We start from the raw sequence: 20138 nt of genomic DNA, 5'->3' as shown, positions 1-20138 counted from the left end.
CCCATAATTTTTACTTATCATGCCTCCTCTTCACAATGCAGATCTGGAAATACCCAACAGTCCTGCATTGTACCTTCAGAGAGGTTGTGTAATACATGACAAGATACCCAACTGAATATCACCACTGCCCTCTGGTTCTTTTACATCATATTGTATTTCAGTTCCTAATAAGCCTGTGTTTGTTCATTCCCCCCCCCCCACACACTATTTAACCAGCTTTAATGTATTGTATTTTCCTCCTCTCCACCTCCTTTGCAGCAATGGAGGGGTTAATCAGTAAGAAAACATCCCATGTCTGCTAGGGGGATGGCCACCAGATCAAAACAAATAGCAACGACTGTTTATATGATAGAAGCAAAAGAATGCATGCCCAACTCTAAGACCCATTCCATGAGCACAGTAGTGGGCGGGTCCCATCATTTCCGTAATAGCCCACTCCAACTCCTAGCAAGCAGCCCAAAAGCCATGCACTCAACTCAAAATGGCTGCCGCTGTTGCATTCTAACCTGCATGAAGGAAGCCGTCCAATCTCACGGAGTCAGTCAGCCTTAGGCGCCCACTATGGGCCCTTAAACACAGCACTACAGAACAGTGACACTTGTTCCCCTCCCTCCCCTTAAAATGGAAGCCATGTTGGGGAAGATGTGTTGCAGTTTCATGGCTCTGTAGTTTGGTTGGCATTAGGAGCACAATGTTTTTAGCTGTTGGAGTGAAACTGGGATAGGTCAATGCTGTGGCCCAAAAATATTGACACCTTCATAAGGCAAGTTCAAGCTCAAATTTTTTTGTCAATACAGACATCTGCTTTATATTTATTGAGTTCCAAGTTCACATAGACGTACAGTACTTGATTATAGTAGATAGTCATACTAGATACTCATACAAGATACATACTACATAGATACACAGAACCACAGAAAAACAAAGCCACTGGCACACCATAAAAACATTATGGTCTTTAAAAAGAGAGAAATCTACTGTATACCCTTTCAAATACAACACCAACATTGAAATATATAGGAAGAGATTTTCTCAGCCCTTTCACCAGTGCAGTCTGAACCTCCCACTGATGCAAATTACCAACTTGAGTCTGACCTTTTAGAGCCCCAAAATAGAAAACCCAATCCATTACAATAATTGAAAGTGAAATGTGTGACTGCACAAGCCAATATCCACACTTCTCTGCTCCTGCCTTCCAGTCAAACGGACAGTAAGTGCAGTGACTCAGCCGCACATAGAAAAGTTTGATACAGAAAGGAGTATCAGAAATGTTTGATGCTAAATATAATGAATGATATACAGTACGGCCGGTTTACACTGGTATACTGTTGCACTGTTTCCACTATTAATTTAGTTCAAGATATAGAAAGATAATTTGATCACAGAGTTAGCTGTCCTGCTATAGCTTGTTTATAGCTGCTTATTGAGCATCCATGTTTTGTACTGTAGATATTATTCCCCCCCCCTCTTTTCCTTTACCTTGTCCTGCATTTGCCAATGAGATGAACCGACACTGCCATTAACCTGCCCTCGATTTGACCCAGCTCCCAATCCCACACTGTAACCCTGGGCTGTGCAAGTTAATGGCCGTGCCTCGCCTTCGCTTGGTTCCATGCAGACTGACATCATAAAAGATGGAATGAGAGTGCAGATAACAGCTCAGCCTTTCCATCCACCCCGACAGCTCAGCCTTTCCATCCACCCCAACCCACAGGAACACGCTAACACAGGAGCTCTCATGTGCTTGTTGTGTTTCGTAGAAGCCAGCCTCCCTGGTGAGGACATAGCGGACGACAATAAGAGCTGCCACTGTGAGTTTGTCCCTCAGGATTTAACTCCCGGACTCAAGGTCTCCATCAGGGCCATTTGGTAAGCCAAGACAAGTGTTGTCTTTCAGAGTGGGTCTGGCTCAGTTCTAGTGTTGCAAAATGTCTGTAACTTTCCCAAAATTCCCAGGTTTTCCAGAAATCCTGATTGGTGGATTCCATATTTCCTGCTTACTCACTCCTGATTCTGGGACTCTTTCAACTGGGATTTCTGGAAACCCTGGGAATTTTGGGAAAGATACAGAAATTACTGTAATTTTGCAATCCTAGTCAGGTCACAATCTCAATCTGTATTTTTTTTAAAAATCTGTATTATTTTTCAGTCCTGCACTAGTATACGCAATCTGGGGAAATCGGTTTACACTGTTATACAGACATGTATAAAGTTGATTAAGAATTCTCATGCCCCACATAATTCCCCCCAACGCTAGTAGAATGACCATACATCTATGAAATGTCCCCTTGAGGTTGTGTTCATATCTGAAACATCTCTCTCTCCTCAGCATTATGAGGTTCATGGTCTCCAAGAGGAAGTTCAAAGAGAGCCTGCGGCCATACGACGTGATGGATGTCATAGAGCAGTATTCAGCCGGCCACTTAGACATGCTGGCCCGCATCAAAAACCTCCAGTCCAGGCAAGATACCCTCCCTCTCTCTTTCTATCTCGCTCTTAGTCTCTCTCTCTGAAACCAGTCTTTTGCCACTCTTTTAGATCCCTGGGTACAGCACTCAATAAGAACGTTAGGTTACAGTTACACTGCATGCCTTGTTGTGTCCTCCTGTTTTTAATGTCCATAATGTCTGTTTTCTGTAGTGATGTCTGTTTTCTGTAGTAATGTCTGTTCTCTGTAGTGATGTCTGTTCTCTCTAGTGATGTCTGTACTCTGTAGTGATGTCTGTTCTCTGTAGTGATGTCTGTCCTCTGTAGTGATGTCTGTCCTCTGTAGTGATGTCTGTCATCTGTAGTGATGTCTGTCCTCTGTAGTGATGTCTGTTCTCTGTAGTGATGTCTGTTCTCTGTAGTGATGTCTGTTCTCTGTAGTGATGTCTGTTCCCTTTAGTGATGTTTGTCCGCTGTAGTGATGTCTGTCCTCTGAAGTGATGTCTGTTCTCTCTAGTGATGTCTGTTCTCTCTAGTGATGTCTGTTCTCTCTAGTGATGTGTTCACACACCATTCACCTGTGTGTCACTCCGCAATGTAGGAGATTAGAGTACGCTGTCAAATAATGTTGCCTTCTGCCAGGGAGGCCATCTTGTTCGGTAGTGTTTGCAAAGGTATCCACCTACACTCATATCTATTGTTACCTTTATTTAACCAGGTAGGTTACTGAGAACACATTACAATACCAACCTGACTAATCTAGGGTTACCTTTATTTAACCAGGTAGGTTACTGAGAACACATTACAATACCAACCTGACTAATCTAGGGTTACCTTTATTTAACCAGGTAGGTTACAGAGAACACATTTCAGGAATCAGAGGATGATCGACAATTCATGATATTCCTGAGTCCCACCAACATCACGGTATAGGCTACTGTACCCCAATAATGACAAGAGAAGATAGCGGATTCAGTGAATCAGTCAAGTGTGAGTTTTAGTTCACGAAAGGGAAGTTGTTAATGGTAAGTGTCTGTTATAGATAACAAGGTCATATCCTAAGCATTCAGCATTCAGTCTCATCTCAGGGGCAACGTTGTCGAATAAGTACAACATATGTTGTGAGTTTACTAATGGTACCACATGTATGTAAATATATTCCTACTTAGAATATACTTTTTTTTATGTCAAAATCACCTCACTATTCTTTGAAATGATGGCTTCACTGTCATATCATACAGCTATAGTCTGTGATTATTTTACCAAATGAAAAACATCCATTTGGAAAATTTGTTTTGGAAAATACGTTTGGAATATATTTTCACTTATTTGTCCTTGTCTTTTGTCTCCTGGTTCTGTTGTTTTGGTTTCGTTAATTTCATGTGCGCTCGTCGGACTGGTCCGTGTTGCGCCGTCATCCTGCATTGTGGATGTGTCTTCTCTATTCACTCTGCCAGGATAGATATGATTGTTGGTCCCCATGGCCCTTCAACTCCCCGCCTTAAGAAGTATTCATCTGATGGACCCAAAGAGTCACCCAAATACTCTCCTAGGTTAGCCCTCACCAGACTGCCTCTCTCTCATCAAGAGCTTCTTATGACTTCCTTATCTATTCTGTTGACAAGCAGCGGAAACCTTTTTTTGGCTCGGCCTACTGTATGTGACAGCATGTGACTAGCGGTGTCTATAAAGCGGTGTGATGCAGTGACTTGATCAAAGTGGCAAACATCTTGCTGCAAGCAGCAATTCATGAGTTATTCTCAGTAAATAACTACTCAAACTCATTGAGTCATATTATCTCTTTGAGTGCTGATCAGCTGAATACATAGTGTATAACGTGTGCCATTTTTCTATTCTCATTTTTCTTGCACTATACTGCATAGATTTTACTAGAGAATTAATAAAAGTAGAATGACAGAAAATAAGACTAACTTGGTTTATCCAATAGTTAAGAATATGGTAAATGTTCCCGTAGGACATAGGAGAAGCTCATATAGGTAAGTAGTCAAGTCAAGTAGCTGAACAAAAAAGGGTTGAGCTGAATCGCCTGCAATGCATTGACAATGAAGAGCTTATACATAAAAATAGCGAAATTCAGCTACTGCCTATGACCTATGAGGCGACTATGAACAATATAGTATGTTCTTCGGTTTTGGATGCATGTTGGCATGAGTCATATTGAAGCATGCCACGTGATGCACAATGTCCATTTCAGAAGTTTGCATAGTTTTCTAATCTTGCCCACTTGGGACGGTTGGGAAATTGGTAAACATGTTTTACCTGACTATGAAGCAGTTCTGTGAATACTATTATTCTACAGAGGATTTTTCTCTCTTATTCAGATGTTTAAAATGGTAGTTCATTGCTAACCCTCTTACAGATGTAGGATCTTAATTTGAGCCAGTTTGCTACAGCAGGAAAATAATCCTGCAGCAACAGGAAATGTATTTAGACATTTTTGTAGGGATTGATAAATTTTTCCTAAGGGAAAATCAAGTCTGACATTTCAAAGTGGAAATTACAAACTTCACAAGCCTTTTTAAACCTCAAAACAATACAAGTTTTAAATATCCTGCATTGCAGAAACGTTATCCTGCAACAGGGTGATCAAATTAAGATCCTACATCTGTATAAGTAGGCCTCAGTCAGTGTTCAATCTAGGGTAGATGTTGTGGATGGTTTTTAGAAGGTTCATGGTACTTTAGGGCAATAAGTATAGCTGATCCAATATGTCCAAGCAATTTTTTCAGTGACACTTTACTTGAATCAACCTCCCATTGAAGTGTACACATTTGATTAACACTTCACTCAAAGTTTTCATAATGCCTACAGAACCTTTCATAATGCCAACAGAACCTTTCATAATGCCAACAGAACCTTTCATAATGCCTTGCCTACAGAACCTTTCATAATGCCTACAGAACCTTTAATAATGCCAACAGAACCTTTAATAATGCCAACAGAACCTTTAATAATGCCAACAGAACCTTTAATAATACCTACAGAACCTTTAATAATGCCAACTGAACCTTTAATAATACCTACAGAACCTTTCATAATGCCAACAGAACCTTTCATAATGCCAACAGAACGTTTCATAATGCCAACAGAACCTTTCATAATGCCTACAGAACCTTTCATAATGCCTACAGAACCTTTAATAATGCCAACAGAACCTTTAATAATGCCAACAGAACCTTTAATAATACCTACAGAACCTTTCATAATGCCAACAGAACCTTTCATAATGCCTACAGAACCTTTAATAATGCCTACAGAACCTTTAATAATGCATACATAACCTTTCATAATGCCTACAGAACCTTTCATAATGCCAACAGAACCTTTCATAATAATAATAATAATATGCCATTTAGCAGACGCTTTTATCCAAAGCGACTTACAGTCATGCGTGCATACATTTTTGTGTATGGGTGGTCCCGGGGATCGAACCCACTACCTTGGCTTTACAAGCGCCGTGCTCTACCAGCTGAGCTACAGAGGACCACATAACCTTTAATAATGCCTACAGAACCTTTAATAATGCCTACAGAACCTTTAATAATGCCAACATAACCTTTAATAATGCCTACAGAACCTTTCATAATGCCTACAGAACCTTTCATAATTCCTACGGAACCTTTCATAATGCCTACAGAACCTTTCATAATGCCTACAGAACCTTTCATAATGCCAACAGAACCTTTAATAATGACTACAGAACCTTTCATAATGCCTACAGAACCTTTAATAATGCCTACAGAACCTTTCATAATGCCTACAGAACCTTTAATACTGCCTACAGAACCTTTAATACTGCCTACAGAACCTTTAATGCCTACATAACCTTTAATAATGCCAACATAACCTTTAATAATGCCTACAGAACCTTTCATAATGCCTACAGAACCTTTCATAATTCCTACGGAACCTTTCATAATGCCTACAGAACCTTTCATAATGCCTACAGAACCTTTCATAATGCCAACAGAACCTTTAATAATGACTACAGAACCTTTCATAATGCCTACAGAACCTTTAATAATGCCTACAGAACCTTTCATAATACCTATAGAACCTTTAATAATGCCTACAGAACCTTTAATAATGCCTACAGAACCTTTCATAATGCCTACAGAACCTTTCATAATGACTACAGAACCTTTAATAATGCCTACAGAACCTTTAATAATGCCTACGGAACCTTTAATAATTCCTACGGAACCTTTCATAATTCCTACATAACCTTTCATAATTCCTACAGAACCTTTCAATATACCTACCGAACCTTTGTCACAGCAGTCATAGAACCCATGTCATGACAACTTGCCTTACACTTTTGACAACTGGCAATGTTATGAAGCAGACCATGTATGACAACCTACCATCAATAGCAACTTCATAGGGTTGTTAAGACCTTTGTTATAACCTGTCAACTTGAAGTAACTTGTTGCTGTATTGTCTTGCTGGGGTTCAAGAGCCCATGAATGGCACTGATGAGTAGTTGAAATAAAAGATGAGAAAAAACCCTCTAACCCTGCATCCTCTAAGGCCCTACCTATGTCCAACCCCCCATATCTCTCCGTTGTCTGAACATATGCCATGTCATCCCATGCATGAGCCCGTCTGACTCCCACTGTGCTCAGCGCTAGGCAGGCGAGAGCTGTACCCGAGTGTATGGCACTCTCCTTTCAACACCTGTACTCCTCTATCAGATAGTGTCAGGTTATACACTTCCACTTGTTGTACTGTGGACCTGAGTTGAAGGTCAATGATTATTTTAAAGTAGAATATAGTACTGTACTTTTTTTTTTTTTTTAAGGTGATATAAGGTGCCGGCTGTGTCAATTTTAAGCTCAATTTCAAGTAGGTTTTCTTCAACTCTATTGGCTTGAAACTAGATGTCACCTGTTTGTGTTTTGAATTGGTAGAGTTGACCAGATTGTTGGTCGAGGTACTCCGATCACAGATAAAGACCGTCCCAAAGGAACCACTGACGGTGGGGTTGAAGAGGACCCAAGCATGATGGGGCGCCTAGGGAAAATGGAAAAACAGGTAAGGTATACCGTTATCTGGTGACGTCAGTATTCATTGTATACCTTTGTTTCACTTGGGCTTTCCAACTGTCCATCACACCATGGTGTCTTCCCTTCTGAGCAGATCATGTCAATGGAAAGGAAGCTGGACTTCTTGGTGAACATCTACATCCAGCGCATGGGCATCCCCCAGTCGGAGACAGACGCCTACTTTGGGTCCAAGGAGCCCGAACCGGCACCGCCCTACCACAGCCCTGTGGACCACATGGAGAAGAGTGGCTCCATCACCAAGATCATCCGATCCAACAGCTCTACCGGACAGAAGAACTTCGACCCACCGCCAGCCTGCTCCAGTCTGGGGGTCCACTGCCCACCCTCCACCTCCTGGCAGCAGCACACCGTCAGCGAGTTCCACCATCGCAGCCAGGGCAACTCGCCCTCTCCTGTAGGTGATCCCTCCTTAGTCCGTATCCCTCCTCCACCGGCCCACGAGCGCTCCTCTGGAAGCCACAACGGGAGCAATCGGGGATCCCACCGGAACAGCGGTGGTGGTGGAGGTGGAGGTGGTGGTGGAGGTGACGGCAGTGGCGAGGGGGAGAGAGTGGGCAAGCCAGACAGCGACACGTCCATCTCTATCCCTTCGGTGGACCACGAGGAGCTGGAGCGCTCCTTCAGCGGCTTCAGCATCTCCCAGTCCAAGGAGAACCTGGACTTCCTGAACAACAGCTATTTCAGTGGCGTGGCCCGCTGCGCCAAGGTAAGGCCCTACATCGCAGAAGGTGAGTCCGATACTGACTCGGACCTCTGTGCCCCCTCACCCAACTCGGCCACCGGTGAAGGCGCTTACGGGGACCGAGGGTGGTCAGGATCCAAGTAGGCCAGAATTGGAACCTCATATAAATGGGGCCATGGTTACTCTGCTTTGCAGTTCAGAGCATAGAGTCCGATATGCTGGGTGTTAGGCCGCTGCTACCACCAATGGTACTTGTGAGAACAGAATCACCCAGCTCCTCTTAAATGACTGCAGCGTAGAGTGAGACAAAAGGTTATCAGACTACACTCCAGCAGTTTTTACTGCGAAAGCGCCTGTAGTTTTTCATACTGGGAAGGTTTGCAGCAGCTTGACTTAAAGCACACACATTTGTTCTCATGTATTCACACACTCATCAAGGTTAAGTTTGCCAGTGATTTTTTTTAAATCTCTGACCCTGGAACGGAATGCAGATTAATTGCCAACCTTCTATATTATCATTGAGACAGTTAAAGCGTTATCACACAGAAGATACAGGTCCCGTGTGGCTCAGTTGGTAGAGCATGGTGCTTGCAATGCCAGGGTTGTGGGTTAGATTCCCATGGGGGATCAATACGAACAAATATGAAAATGTATGCACTCACTACTGTAAGTCGCTCTGGATAATAGTGTCTCCTAAATTACTAAAAAGTAATAATTACATAAAAGATACTTGAGTTTGATCTAAACTATGACATCATCTTTGTTGTATGTCATTGTTTTTTATTTGACATTTTAGTCATTTAGCAGACGCTCTTATCCAGAGCAACTTACAGTTAGTGAGTGCATACATTTTTCATACTGGCCCCCCGTGGGAAACGAACCCACAACCCTGGCGTTGCAAGCACCATGCTCTACCAACTGAGCTACAGGGGACTACGTGGCTTAAGAGATTCCCAATTGCATCTAAAATGTAATGTATTGTATTTCTATCCCAAATTACTTATTATTTACAGTGAACAACAGAGGACATGTTTTGCATTGTGGTTGATCAGCTATATGTATATATTTCAAAGGAATGTAATATTGTCAACATTATGGCTTGTGTCCATAAACCCTATGGGATAAAAGGACATGTGATAACCAGTTCCATGTGCACTATTCTGTTGTAGTTGTTGTACAAAAACAATGATGGTATTTACATCACACTACTTACTAAAGATATTGTACATATTCTATTCAAAACCCACAATATTGCATTTGTGATATCCACGAAGATACTTTCTATGGGAAGAGGTACATTTGGTTTAGTCTTTATATGATTTGTAAAGACGTATTTTATTGATTTTTATATATCAAATCATTTTAGATGTGTGTATTTATTTATTCATTTCCTGTAAGAATTATATAAGCAACTTGGGCACAAACGCCTTGCAGCTGTCTTGATTTTTTATTTTGATTAATTCTGCTAAAAAGTTTTTCTAAGAATCAATTATTCACACTTATCAACTAGATCCATGACATGACACTCAACTAGAAACATTAACATAATTCACTAACATACAATTACAACAGCTATAGTTAGATGAAAGCTTTGATATTTTGTTGGTATAAAATGTCATTTCAAGATGATAAAAATTGTAACAAAATATTCAGGCAGACCTCCCTCACGTCCCACTGCTGAACACAGGACATGCTTCACACTGCTGTACACAGGACAGGCTTCACACTGCTGAACACAGGACAGGCTTCACACTGCTGAACACAGGACAGGCTTCACACTGCTGAACACAGGACAGGCTTCACACTACTGAACACAGGACAGGCTTCTCACTGCTGAACACAGGACAGGCTTCCCACTGCTGAATAAAGGATTCTCACTGCTGAACACAGGAGAGGCTTCATTCACACTGCTGAACACAGGAGAGGATTCACACTGCTGAACACAGGACAGGCTTCCCACTGCTGAACACAGGACAGGCTTCATTCACACTGCTGAATACAGGAGAGGCTTCATTCACACTGCTGAACACAGGAGAGGCTTCACACTGCTGAACACAGGACAGGCTTCCCACTGCTGAACACAGGACAGGCTTCATTCACACTGCTGAATACAGGAGAGGCTTCATTCACACTGCTGAACACAGGAGAGGCTTCACACTGCTGAACACAGGACAGGCTTCCCACTGCTGAATACAGGAGAGGCTTCATTCACACTGCTGAACACAGGACAGGCTTCCCACTTCTGAACACAGGACAGGCTTCCCACTTCTGAACACAGGACAGGCTTCCCACTTCTGAACACAGGACAGGCTTCTCACTGCTGAACACAGGACAGGCTTTGACATGATATTTCATGTGAGCCAACATGGGGGACGTTCAACAAACTGTTTTATCCTTTGAAAAGGCCCTTGGTCCATTAATGCTGCAATAATTATGTTTAAAATTGATGTGCATTCATTGTGTAATGTTTCATTGTTGTATTTTCAAAGGAAAAATCATGTATGAACATATGTGTAATAATGAACATGTGTAATGTTGTACATTCTTTTTGTCAAAAATGTCCCTTCGCTCTGCCAATATTTTTTCTGCTGTTTTCCCTCCATTTTTGTCCAGTGCCAATCAGGATATCTAGACAAATATTGAGGGCTGTATGAACTACTAACGGAATACAATTTTTTCATTCACACTTTGTATTGTGCATACACAATGATTTAAATGATACAGTCTGCAACAGGATTTAAATAGGTTCATCCAGAGATAAAATATTGTTAAATTATTCCAAAAATTATTCAGTTAATCCTCAAATAGATAGCAACCTTTCGAACACTTTTAAATGCAGTGATGCATGAGGTCAAATTAACGTTAACGAGGCTTATGAATGAGTGCAATTAGCTTTTCAGGAACTCTCTTGTTAATGTCCTAGTGACATCATATCTGTTCTCCTGTAGTTCTGAATGAAAAGACTTAGAAGATCCAAAACAATTATATTTCCGAGGTTCAACTGGCAACGCAATTTACTGCAGGGAAGAATAAGAATTTTCAACAACTGCTAAAATATCATAAATGCTTGTTACATACTTTTACATCTAAGCTACCTTGCGTACGTCTTTACATTAATTAATTTTTTCTCAAATGCCTTGGATATCTTTTATGGGCGGGGGGTGGGGCACATTTGAACGGTGCAGATCTGTTCTGAACACAATGTACTCATGAATGTATTTTTGAATGTCTCACTCAAGCTATACTCACCACGGTTAGCTCACAGCATGCGTAAAGGTAGGTAGGCTATTTGGAACAAAACAGAAATGTATTAGAAAGACAACGTTTGTAGAGGAGTACGGGGAACTACAGAGAGCAATATTTCACGCCACTTGCATGTTGCAATCTCTGCACGCCTTACTTTATTTTGTTCTCCTCGTGGCACTCATCGTACTTCTTGTTTACAGCATATATCAATTGTAGCCTACTCACTATACGCTTGGCTTTGTTTAGCATATTGTATTAATTTCACAGTCACATGGAGTTTGTGACATGCTGTAAGCGTTCCAAAGCTGTTATGAAAATGTTGACTATGTTTACATCACTATGGTTTCAGCCATGATTGAAGTACTCCATCTTTTGGAAACTGCTTGCCGGCATGTTTTGAACCACAGTATACCATGAATATACATTTTACTTATTATGTAGCATTACCGTGTAGTAACACTCAAATCCATTAACCTATGGAAACTGTATAATAAAAACTTTTATCATAAGATTTAGACGTGTTTTAGACTATGTTTTCATTGACTCGATCAATGTGGTTGAGAGTGTAGAATGGCTGAATACAGTGAATAGTTCAGTCTATAACTAACCAGACATCATTTTTATGTTGCAGAGATTTTTTTCATTTTTTCACAGAACACAAGTTGTTCCAAATTCATCTCATGAAGGTGAGTTTCACCACAACCCAGAATTAGATAAGATACATGATTAAGATCTGAAGATGTGCTGCTGACTGACTGTAATAGAACGTAACCATGTAATACATTTCCCATTTATTAGGGATCCCCATTAGCTCCTGCCAAGGCAGCAGCTACTCTTCCTTGGGTCCAAAAATATTAAAGCACTTACATTACATATAAAACAAAAGATAAAACAGTACATCATATAACATTATTACACCACTACATATCTACAATCCAAAATGTATAATACCACCATACAACAATATTACAATGTACGTACGTGTGTGTAGAGTGCGTGCGCTAGCGTTTGTGTGTGTATGCGTGTGTCTGTTCCTGTGTGTGTCTCTTCACAGTCCCCGCTGTTCCATAAGGTGTATTTTTACCTGTTTTTTAAATCTGATTCTATTGCTTGCATCAGTTACCTGATGTGGAATAGAGTTCCATGTAGTCATGGCTCTATGTAGTACTGTGCACCTCACATAGTCTGTTCTGGACTTGGGGATTGTGAAGAGGCCTCTTGTGGCATGTCTTGTGGGGTATGCATGGGTGTCTGAGCTGTGTGCTAGTAGTTTAAATAGACAGCTCGGTACATTCAGCTTGTCAACACTTCTTACAAAAACAAGTAGTGATGAAGTCAATCTCTCTTCCACTTTGAGCCATGAGAGATGTACATGCATATCATTAATGTTAGCTCCCAATGTACCTTTAAGGGCCAGCCTTGCTGCCCTGTTCTGAAGTCCCTCTTTGTGGGACTAGGGGCCTGTAGGACCTGCCTTGTTGATTGTGTTGTTAAGAAGGCAGAGTAGCGCTTTATTATGGACAGACTTCTCTCCATCTTGGCTGCTGTTGTATCATTATGTTTTGACCATGACAGTTTACAATCCAGGGTTACTCCAAGCATTTTAGTCACCTCAACTTCACTCAAAGCCAGTGGCATGTCGTTAGAAAAGATTGAAAAAATTGAAATAGTTTGGGTGGCCATTTGATTAGCTGTTCAGGAGTCTTATGGCTTGGGGGTAGAAGCTGTTAAGAAGCCTTTTGGACCTAGACTTGGCGCTCCGATACCACTTGCTGTGCGGTAGCAGAGAGAACAGTCCATGACTAGGCTGGCTGGAGTCTTGGCCATTTTTAGGGCCTTCCTCTGACACCGCCTGGTATAGAGGTCCTGGATGGCAGGAAGCTTGGTCCCAGTGATGTACTGGGCCGTACGCACTACCCTCTGTAGTGCCTTGCGGTCGGAGGCCGAGCAGTTGCCATACCAGGCGGTGATGCAACCAGTCAGGATGCTCTCGATGGTGCAGCTGTAGAACTTTTTAAGGATATGAGGACCCATGCCAAATCTTTTCAGTCTCCTGAGGAGGAATAGGCTTTGTCGTGCCCTCTTCACGACTGTCTTGGTGTGTTTGGACCATGATAGTTTGTTGGTGATGTGGACACCAAGGAACTTGAAGCTCTCAACCTGCTCCACTACAGCCCCGTCGATGAGAATGGGGGCGTACTCGGTCCTCCTTTTCCTGTAGTCCACAATCATCTCCTTTGTCTTGATCACGTTGAGGGAGAGGTTGTTATCCTGGCACCACACGGCCAGGTCTCTGACCTCCTCCCTATAGGCTGTCTCATCATTGTCGGTGATCAGGCCTACCACTGTAATGATGGTGTTGGAGTCATGCTTGGACATGCAGTCATGGGTGAACAGGGAGTGCAGGAGGGGACTTAGCACGCACCCCTGAGGGGCCCCCGTGTTGAGGATCAGCATGGCAGATGTGTTGTTACTTACCCTTACCACCTGGGGGCAGCCCGTCAGGAAGTCCAGGATCCAGTTGCAGAGGGAGTTGTTTAGGGTCCTTAGCTTAGTGATGAGCTTTGAGGGCACTATGGTGTTGAACGCTGAGCTGTAGTCAATGAATAGCATTCTCACGTAGGTGTCCCTTTTGTCTAGGTGGGAAATGGCAGTGTGGAGTGCAATAGAGATTGCATCATCTATGGATCTGTTGGGGTGGTATGCAAATTGGAGTGTGTCTAGTGTTTCTGGGATAATGATGTTGATGTGAGCCATGACCAGCCTTTCAAAGCATTTAATGGCTACAGACGTGAGTGCTACGGGTCGGTAGTCATTTAGGCAGGTTACCTTAGTGTTCTTGGGCACAGGGACTATGGTGGTCTTCTTGAAACATGTTGGTTTTACAGACTCAGTCAGGGACAGGTTGAAAATGTCAGTGAAGACACTTGCCAGTTGGTCAGCGCATGCTCGGAGTACACGTCCTGGTAATCCGTCTGGCCCTGCGGCCTTGTGAATGTTGACCTGTTTAAAGTTCTTACTCACATCGGCTACGTAGAGCGTGATCACACAGTTGTCCGGAACAGCTGATGCTCTCATGCAGGCTTCAGTGTTGCTTGCCTTGAAGCAAGCATAGAAGTAATTTAGCTTGTCTGGTAGGCTTGTGTCACTGGGCAGCTCGTGGCTTTGCTTCCCTTTGTAGTCCGTAATAGTTTACAAGCCCTGCCACATCTGACGAGCGTTGTCGCCGGTGTAGTACGATTCAATCTTAGTCCTGTATTGACGCTTTGCCTGTTTGATGGTTCGTCAGAGGGCATTCCTGGATTTCTTATAAGCGTCCGGGTTAGAGTCCTGCTCCTTGAAAGGTGCAGCTCTACCCTTTAGCTCAGTGCAGATGTTGCCTGTAATCCATGGCTTCCGGTTGGGGTATGTACGTACGGTCACTGTGGGGACGACGTCATCGATGTACTTATTGATGAAGCCAGTGACTGATGTGGTGTACTCCTCAATGCCATCAGAAGAATAACAGAACATTTTCCAGTCTGTGCTAGCAAAACAGTCCTATTCCTTAGCATCTGCTTCATCTGACCACTTCTGTTTTGAGCGAGTCACTGATACGTCCTGCTTTAGTTTTTGCTTGTAAGCAGGAATCAGGAGGATAGAGTTATGGTCAGATTTGCCAAATGGAGGGCGAGGGAGAGCTTTGTACGCGTCTCTGTGTGTGGTGTAAAGGTGGTCTAGAGTTTTTTTTCCTTTGGTTTCACATTTAACATGCTGGTAGAAATGAGGTAAAACGGATGTAAGTTTCCCTGCATTAAATTCCCTGGCCACTAGGAGCGCCGTTTCTGTATGAGCATTTTCTTGTTCGCTTATGGCCTTGAGTGCGGTCTTAGTGCCAGCATTGGTTTGTGGTGGTAAATAGACAGCTTCAAAAAATATAGATGAAAGCTCTTTTGGTAAATTGTGTAGTCTAGAGATTATCATGAGATACTCTACCTCAGGTGAGCAAAACCTAGATTTCGTGCACCAGCTGTTATTTACGAATATGCACAGACCGCCACCCCTTGTCTTACCGGAGGCAGCTGTTCTATCTTGCCGATGCAGCGTAAACCCCGCCAGCTGTATGTTATCCATGTCGTCGTTCAGCCATGACTCTGTGAAATATAAGATATTACAGTTTTTTATGTCCCGCTGGTAGGATATTCTTGATCGGAGCTCATCCATTTTATTATCCAGTGATTGTACGTTGGCTAATAGGACTGATTACCCACTCGCCGTCGGAACCTTACAAGGCACCCCAACCTACGTCCCCGATATCTCTGTCTGTTCTTGATGCGAATTACGGGGATTTGGGCCTTGTCGGGTGTCTGAAGTAAATCCTTCGCGTCCGACTCGTTAAATAAAAAATCTTCATCCAGTACGAGGTGAGTAATCGCTGTCCAGATATTCAGAAGGTATTTTCGGTAATAAGAGACGGTGGCAGAAACATTATGTACAAAATAAGTTTGAACCACTCGTCTCCCGAGTGACGCAGTGGTCTAAGGCACTGCATCGCAGTGCTAGCTGTGCCACTAGAGATCCTGGTTCGAATCCAGGCTCTGTCGTAGCCGGCCACGACCAGGAGACCCATGGGGCGGCGCACAATTGGCTCAGCGTCGTCCAGGGTAGGGGAGGGAATGGCCGGCAGGGATATAGCTCAGTTGGTAGAGCATGGCGTTTGCAACGCCAGGGTTGTGGGTTCGATTCCCACGGGGGGCCAGTATGGAAAAAAATAATATATTATAAATAAAATAATGTATGCACTAACTGTAAGTCGCTCTGGATAAGAGCGTCTGCTAAATGACTAAAATTTTAATGTAAACCATTTATGAATGTGTTATTCAATGCATTTCCATGGGCTATAGTAGTGAAGGCCAAATTCAATATTTTATTTTAAAAAACAAAAAAACATGTGATACCTACAGGGGTCCCACAATTCAAAATCAAATAGCTAAATTATCCATGGTATGACCATCTTAAAATAATTCCATATGTTAGCTTAGTACATTTACAGAGTTTAATGGCTGTGATGGGAGAAACCGGAGGATGGTTCAACAACATTGTAGTTACTCCACAATACTAACCTTAATGACAGAGTGAAAAGAAGGAAGCCTGTATAAAATAACAAATATTCCAAAACATGCATCCTGTTTGCCACATGGCACTAAAGTAATACTGTAAAAAATTGTGGAAAAGCAATTAACTTTTTGTCCTGAATACAAAGTGTTATGTTTGGGGCAAATCCAATACAACACATTACTGAGTACCACTCTCCATATTTTCAAGCATAGTGGTGGCTGCATCATGTTATTACATTTACATTTACGTCATTTAGCAGACACTCTTATCCAGAGCGACTTACAAATTGGTGCATTCACCTTATAGCCAGTGGGATAACCACTTTACTATATCTTTTTTTTTCTTTGGGGTGGGGTAAGGGGGGTAGAAGGATTACTTTATCCTATCCCAGGTATTCCTTACATTTACATTTTAGTCATTTAGCAGACGCTCTTATCCAGAGCGACTTACAGGAGCAATTAGGGTTAAGTGCCTTGCTTAAGGGCACATCGACAGATTTTTCACCTAGTCGGCTCGGGGATTAGAACCAGCGACCTTTCGGTTACTGGCACAACGCTCTTACCCACTAAGCTACCTGCCGCCCCATTAAAGAGGGTGGGGTTTCAAGTGTCTCCGGAAGGTGGCAATGCCCTCGTTTGGGTGTAGGGACTGATCAGAGCCTGAAGGTACGGAGGTGCCGTTCCCCTCACAGCTCCGTCGGCAAGCACCATGGTCTTGTAGCAGATGCGAGCTTCAACTGGAAGCCAGTGGAGTGTGCGGAGGAGCGGGGTGACGTGAGAGAACTTGGGAAGGTTGAACACCAGACAGGCTGCGGCATTCTGGATGAGTTGTAGGGGTTTAATGGCATAGGCAGGGAGCCCAGCTAACAGCGAGTTGCAGTAATCCAGACGGGAGATGACAAGTGCCTGGATTAGGACCTGTGCCGCTTCCTGTGTAAGGCAGGGTCGTACTCTCCGAAAGTTGTAGAGCATGAACCTACAGGATCGGGTCACCGCCTTGATGTTAGCGGAGAACGACAGGGTGTTGTCCAGGGTCACGCCAAGGCTCTTCGCACTCTGGGAGGAGGACACAACGGAGTTGTCAACCGTGATGGCGAGATCATGGAACGGGCAGTCCTTCCCCGGGAGGAAGAGCAGCTCCGTCTTGCCGAGGTTCAGCTTGGGGTGGTGATCCGTCATCCACACAGATATGTCTGCCAGACATGCAGAGATGCGATTCGCCACCTGGTTATCAGAAGGGGGAAAGGAGAAGATTAGTTATGTGTCGTCTGTGTAGCAATGATAGGAGAGGCCATGTGAGGATATGACAGAGCCAAGTGACTTGGTGTATAGCGAGAATAGGAGAGGGCCTAGAACTGAGCCCTGGGGGACACCAGTGGTGAGAGCACGTGGGGTGGAGACAGATTCTCGCCACGCCACTTGGTAGGAGCGACTGGTCAGGTAGGACGCAATCCAAGAGTGAGCCGCGCCGGAGATGCCCAACTCGGAGAGGGTGGAGAGGAGGATCTGATGGTTCACAGTATCAAAGGCAGCAGACAGGTCTAGAAGGACAAGAGCAGAGGAGAGAGAGTTAGCTTTAGCAGTGCGGAGAGCCTCCGTGACACAGAGAAGAGCAGTCTCAGTTGAATGACCAGTCTTGAAACCTGACTGGTTTGGATCAAGAAAGTCATTCTGAGAGAGATAGCAAGAGAGTTGGCTAAAGACGGCATGCTCAAGAGTTTTGGAGAGAAAAGAAAGAAGGGATACTGGTCTGTAGTTGTTGACATCAGAGGGATCGAGTGTAGGTTTTTGAGATGGGGTGCCTATGAGTATGCTTGTAATTGTTAAGGTCTAGGGAGTTTTTCATGATAAAAAAGAAACGGAATAGAGCTAAGCACAGGCAAAATCCTAGAGGAAAACCTGGTTCAGTCTGCTTTCCACCAGACACTCGGAGATGAATTCACTTTTCAGCAGGACAATAACCTAAAACAGTGTTTCCCAACCCTGGTCCTCGAGTACCCCCAACAGTACACATTTTTATTTTAACCCTGGACAAGCACATCTGATTCAGCTTGTCAACTAATCATCAAGCCCTCAATGAGTTGAATGAAATTAGATTTTTCTGTATTTAATTTGTAAACATTCTAAACCATGTTTTCCCTTTGTCATTATGGGGTATTGTGTGTAGATGGGCGACATAAAAAAATATTTAATCCATTTTGAATTCAGGCTGTAACACAACAAAATGTGGAAAAAGTCAATGGGAATGAATACTTTCTGAAGGCACTCTATTTAGCCATGGCACACATTCTGATTGGCCAGTGAAGAGTCAAGCCTCGACACACCTTCAACTTGTTTAGTCATCAAAACCCAGGTCTTTCGTGCAACCACCAACTACTGCTCCCATAATTCTGATTGTGAAAACCCAACCTATAGCGCTACCGCCAGCGCTTAGTTTTACAGTATTTATTTGCGTTAGGTGTGTTAAAATAGAGCCCCTAGTGTCTGCATTTTTGTCATGTAGTACATTTTGGCCTGCACATTTGAGAATGCAACTACTCAGGGAAGCCATTTTGTGTAGCTAACTGTATTTATGTATTTGCGTCAGGTATAAATATGATTAAGAGAAACTGGCAAAAGAATTGGAGCTAAATGTCCACGGCTCTGCTAAATTAATAACACCCATTCTTTCACTGTCACCAGGCTTGCTTTCAAATATTTGTGTTCTTTCAAATACATTTCAAATACATTGCAGTCTATGTTGTGTCACATGATTAACAATTCTCATAATTACTTTATGCAGAAATTACCATTCTGCATCAACCACAAGTAGTTTGCTTTTTACATTTGTAAATGTGTGGGTAGGTGGGGTGGGTGTGGGGAGATGAGTGGAACAGTTGAGAGGAAAAGCACTCTGGCGTGTCCTTGGAAGCCAAACCTCCGTTGCTCCCCAGATGCCTTGGCAGAGTGGACTCATCGATATTTTGGTTTCTGCTCTGCTAATTCTGACATCCCATGGGTGGAATGCTTTCTAGTCTTCTAAGAATAAGTATTTTTTCCTCCTCTCAGGTATTGTTCTGCTTGACTACCCACAATGTACAAGTGCTAGCATTGAAAGTTTGGTTAACTTTAAAAAAGCACTACATGTTCAATTGATATAGGTATATATGTTTTGCAATATCCGAAGTATTCTCGATACATTTAAGAATAATGAATGTTGAATATTATACAATTCTTCACAATACGTGCCTGTTCTACACAATTCCTTTTTCTGAACAAGAAATACCTTTCAGGGCAGCATTCAGGTTGGTGCGTTCAGACGTGTTGTTTTCTAGTCCAAACCCAAGAGGTGAAGAATCACCAGAGGACATTTTCACACTCTCAGGCTGCAGCTAGTGTCGAAAAATGGAGGTGTTGGGGTACACCGAGTTAGTCATTCTTCCTCTTCTCTGAGAAAAACAAAACTGGTTTTCTTTATTCATCTGTGATGTTTTCACCTAGAGCTGTGAATAAAACACATTAGTATGCCACAGTTTTTGTCTGAGGGAAAGGCTTGGTATACTATAATACTGTATATGCATGACTCCTATCATGATAATACAGAACATGCCTTAACAGTGC

General features: G+C 42.8%; 1 protein-coding gene across 2 annotated transcripts in view; it reads left to right on the top strand.

Moving 5' to 3' along the window:
• The window catches only part of LOC121577993 (potassium voltage-gated channel subfamily KQT member 2), a 63042-nt gene extending 54006 nt beyond the window's left edge, over positions 1–9036 (top strand). For both annotated transcript variants that reach the window (XM_041892028.2, XM_041892027.2), the window contains exons 12-15: positions 1761–1869; positions 2330–2461; positions 7359–7482; positions 7588–9036. In XM_041892028.2, the coding sequence (XP_041747962.1) occupies positions 1761–1869; positions 2330–2461; positions 7359–7482; positions 7588–8340 (1118 nt within the window). In that variant the 3' untranslated portion in view covers positions 8341–9036. The remainder of the gene's footprint in view (positions 1–1760; positions 1870–2329; positions 2462–7358; positions 7483–7587) is intronic.
• Positions 9037–20138: the final 11102 nt, after the last annotated feature.

This window comes from Coregonus clupeaformis, chromosome 12 (genome assembly GCF_020615455.1).
Source record: "Coregonus clupeaformis isolate EN_2021a chromosome 12, ASM2061545v1, whole genome shotgun sequence".
Lineage (NCBI taxonomy): Eukaryota > Metazoa > Chordata > Actinopteri > Salmoniformes > Salmonidae > Coregonus > Coregonus clupeaformis.
This window is presented reverse-complemented; position numbering and strand designations above follow the sequence as displayed.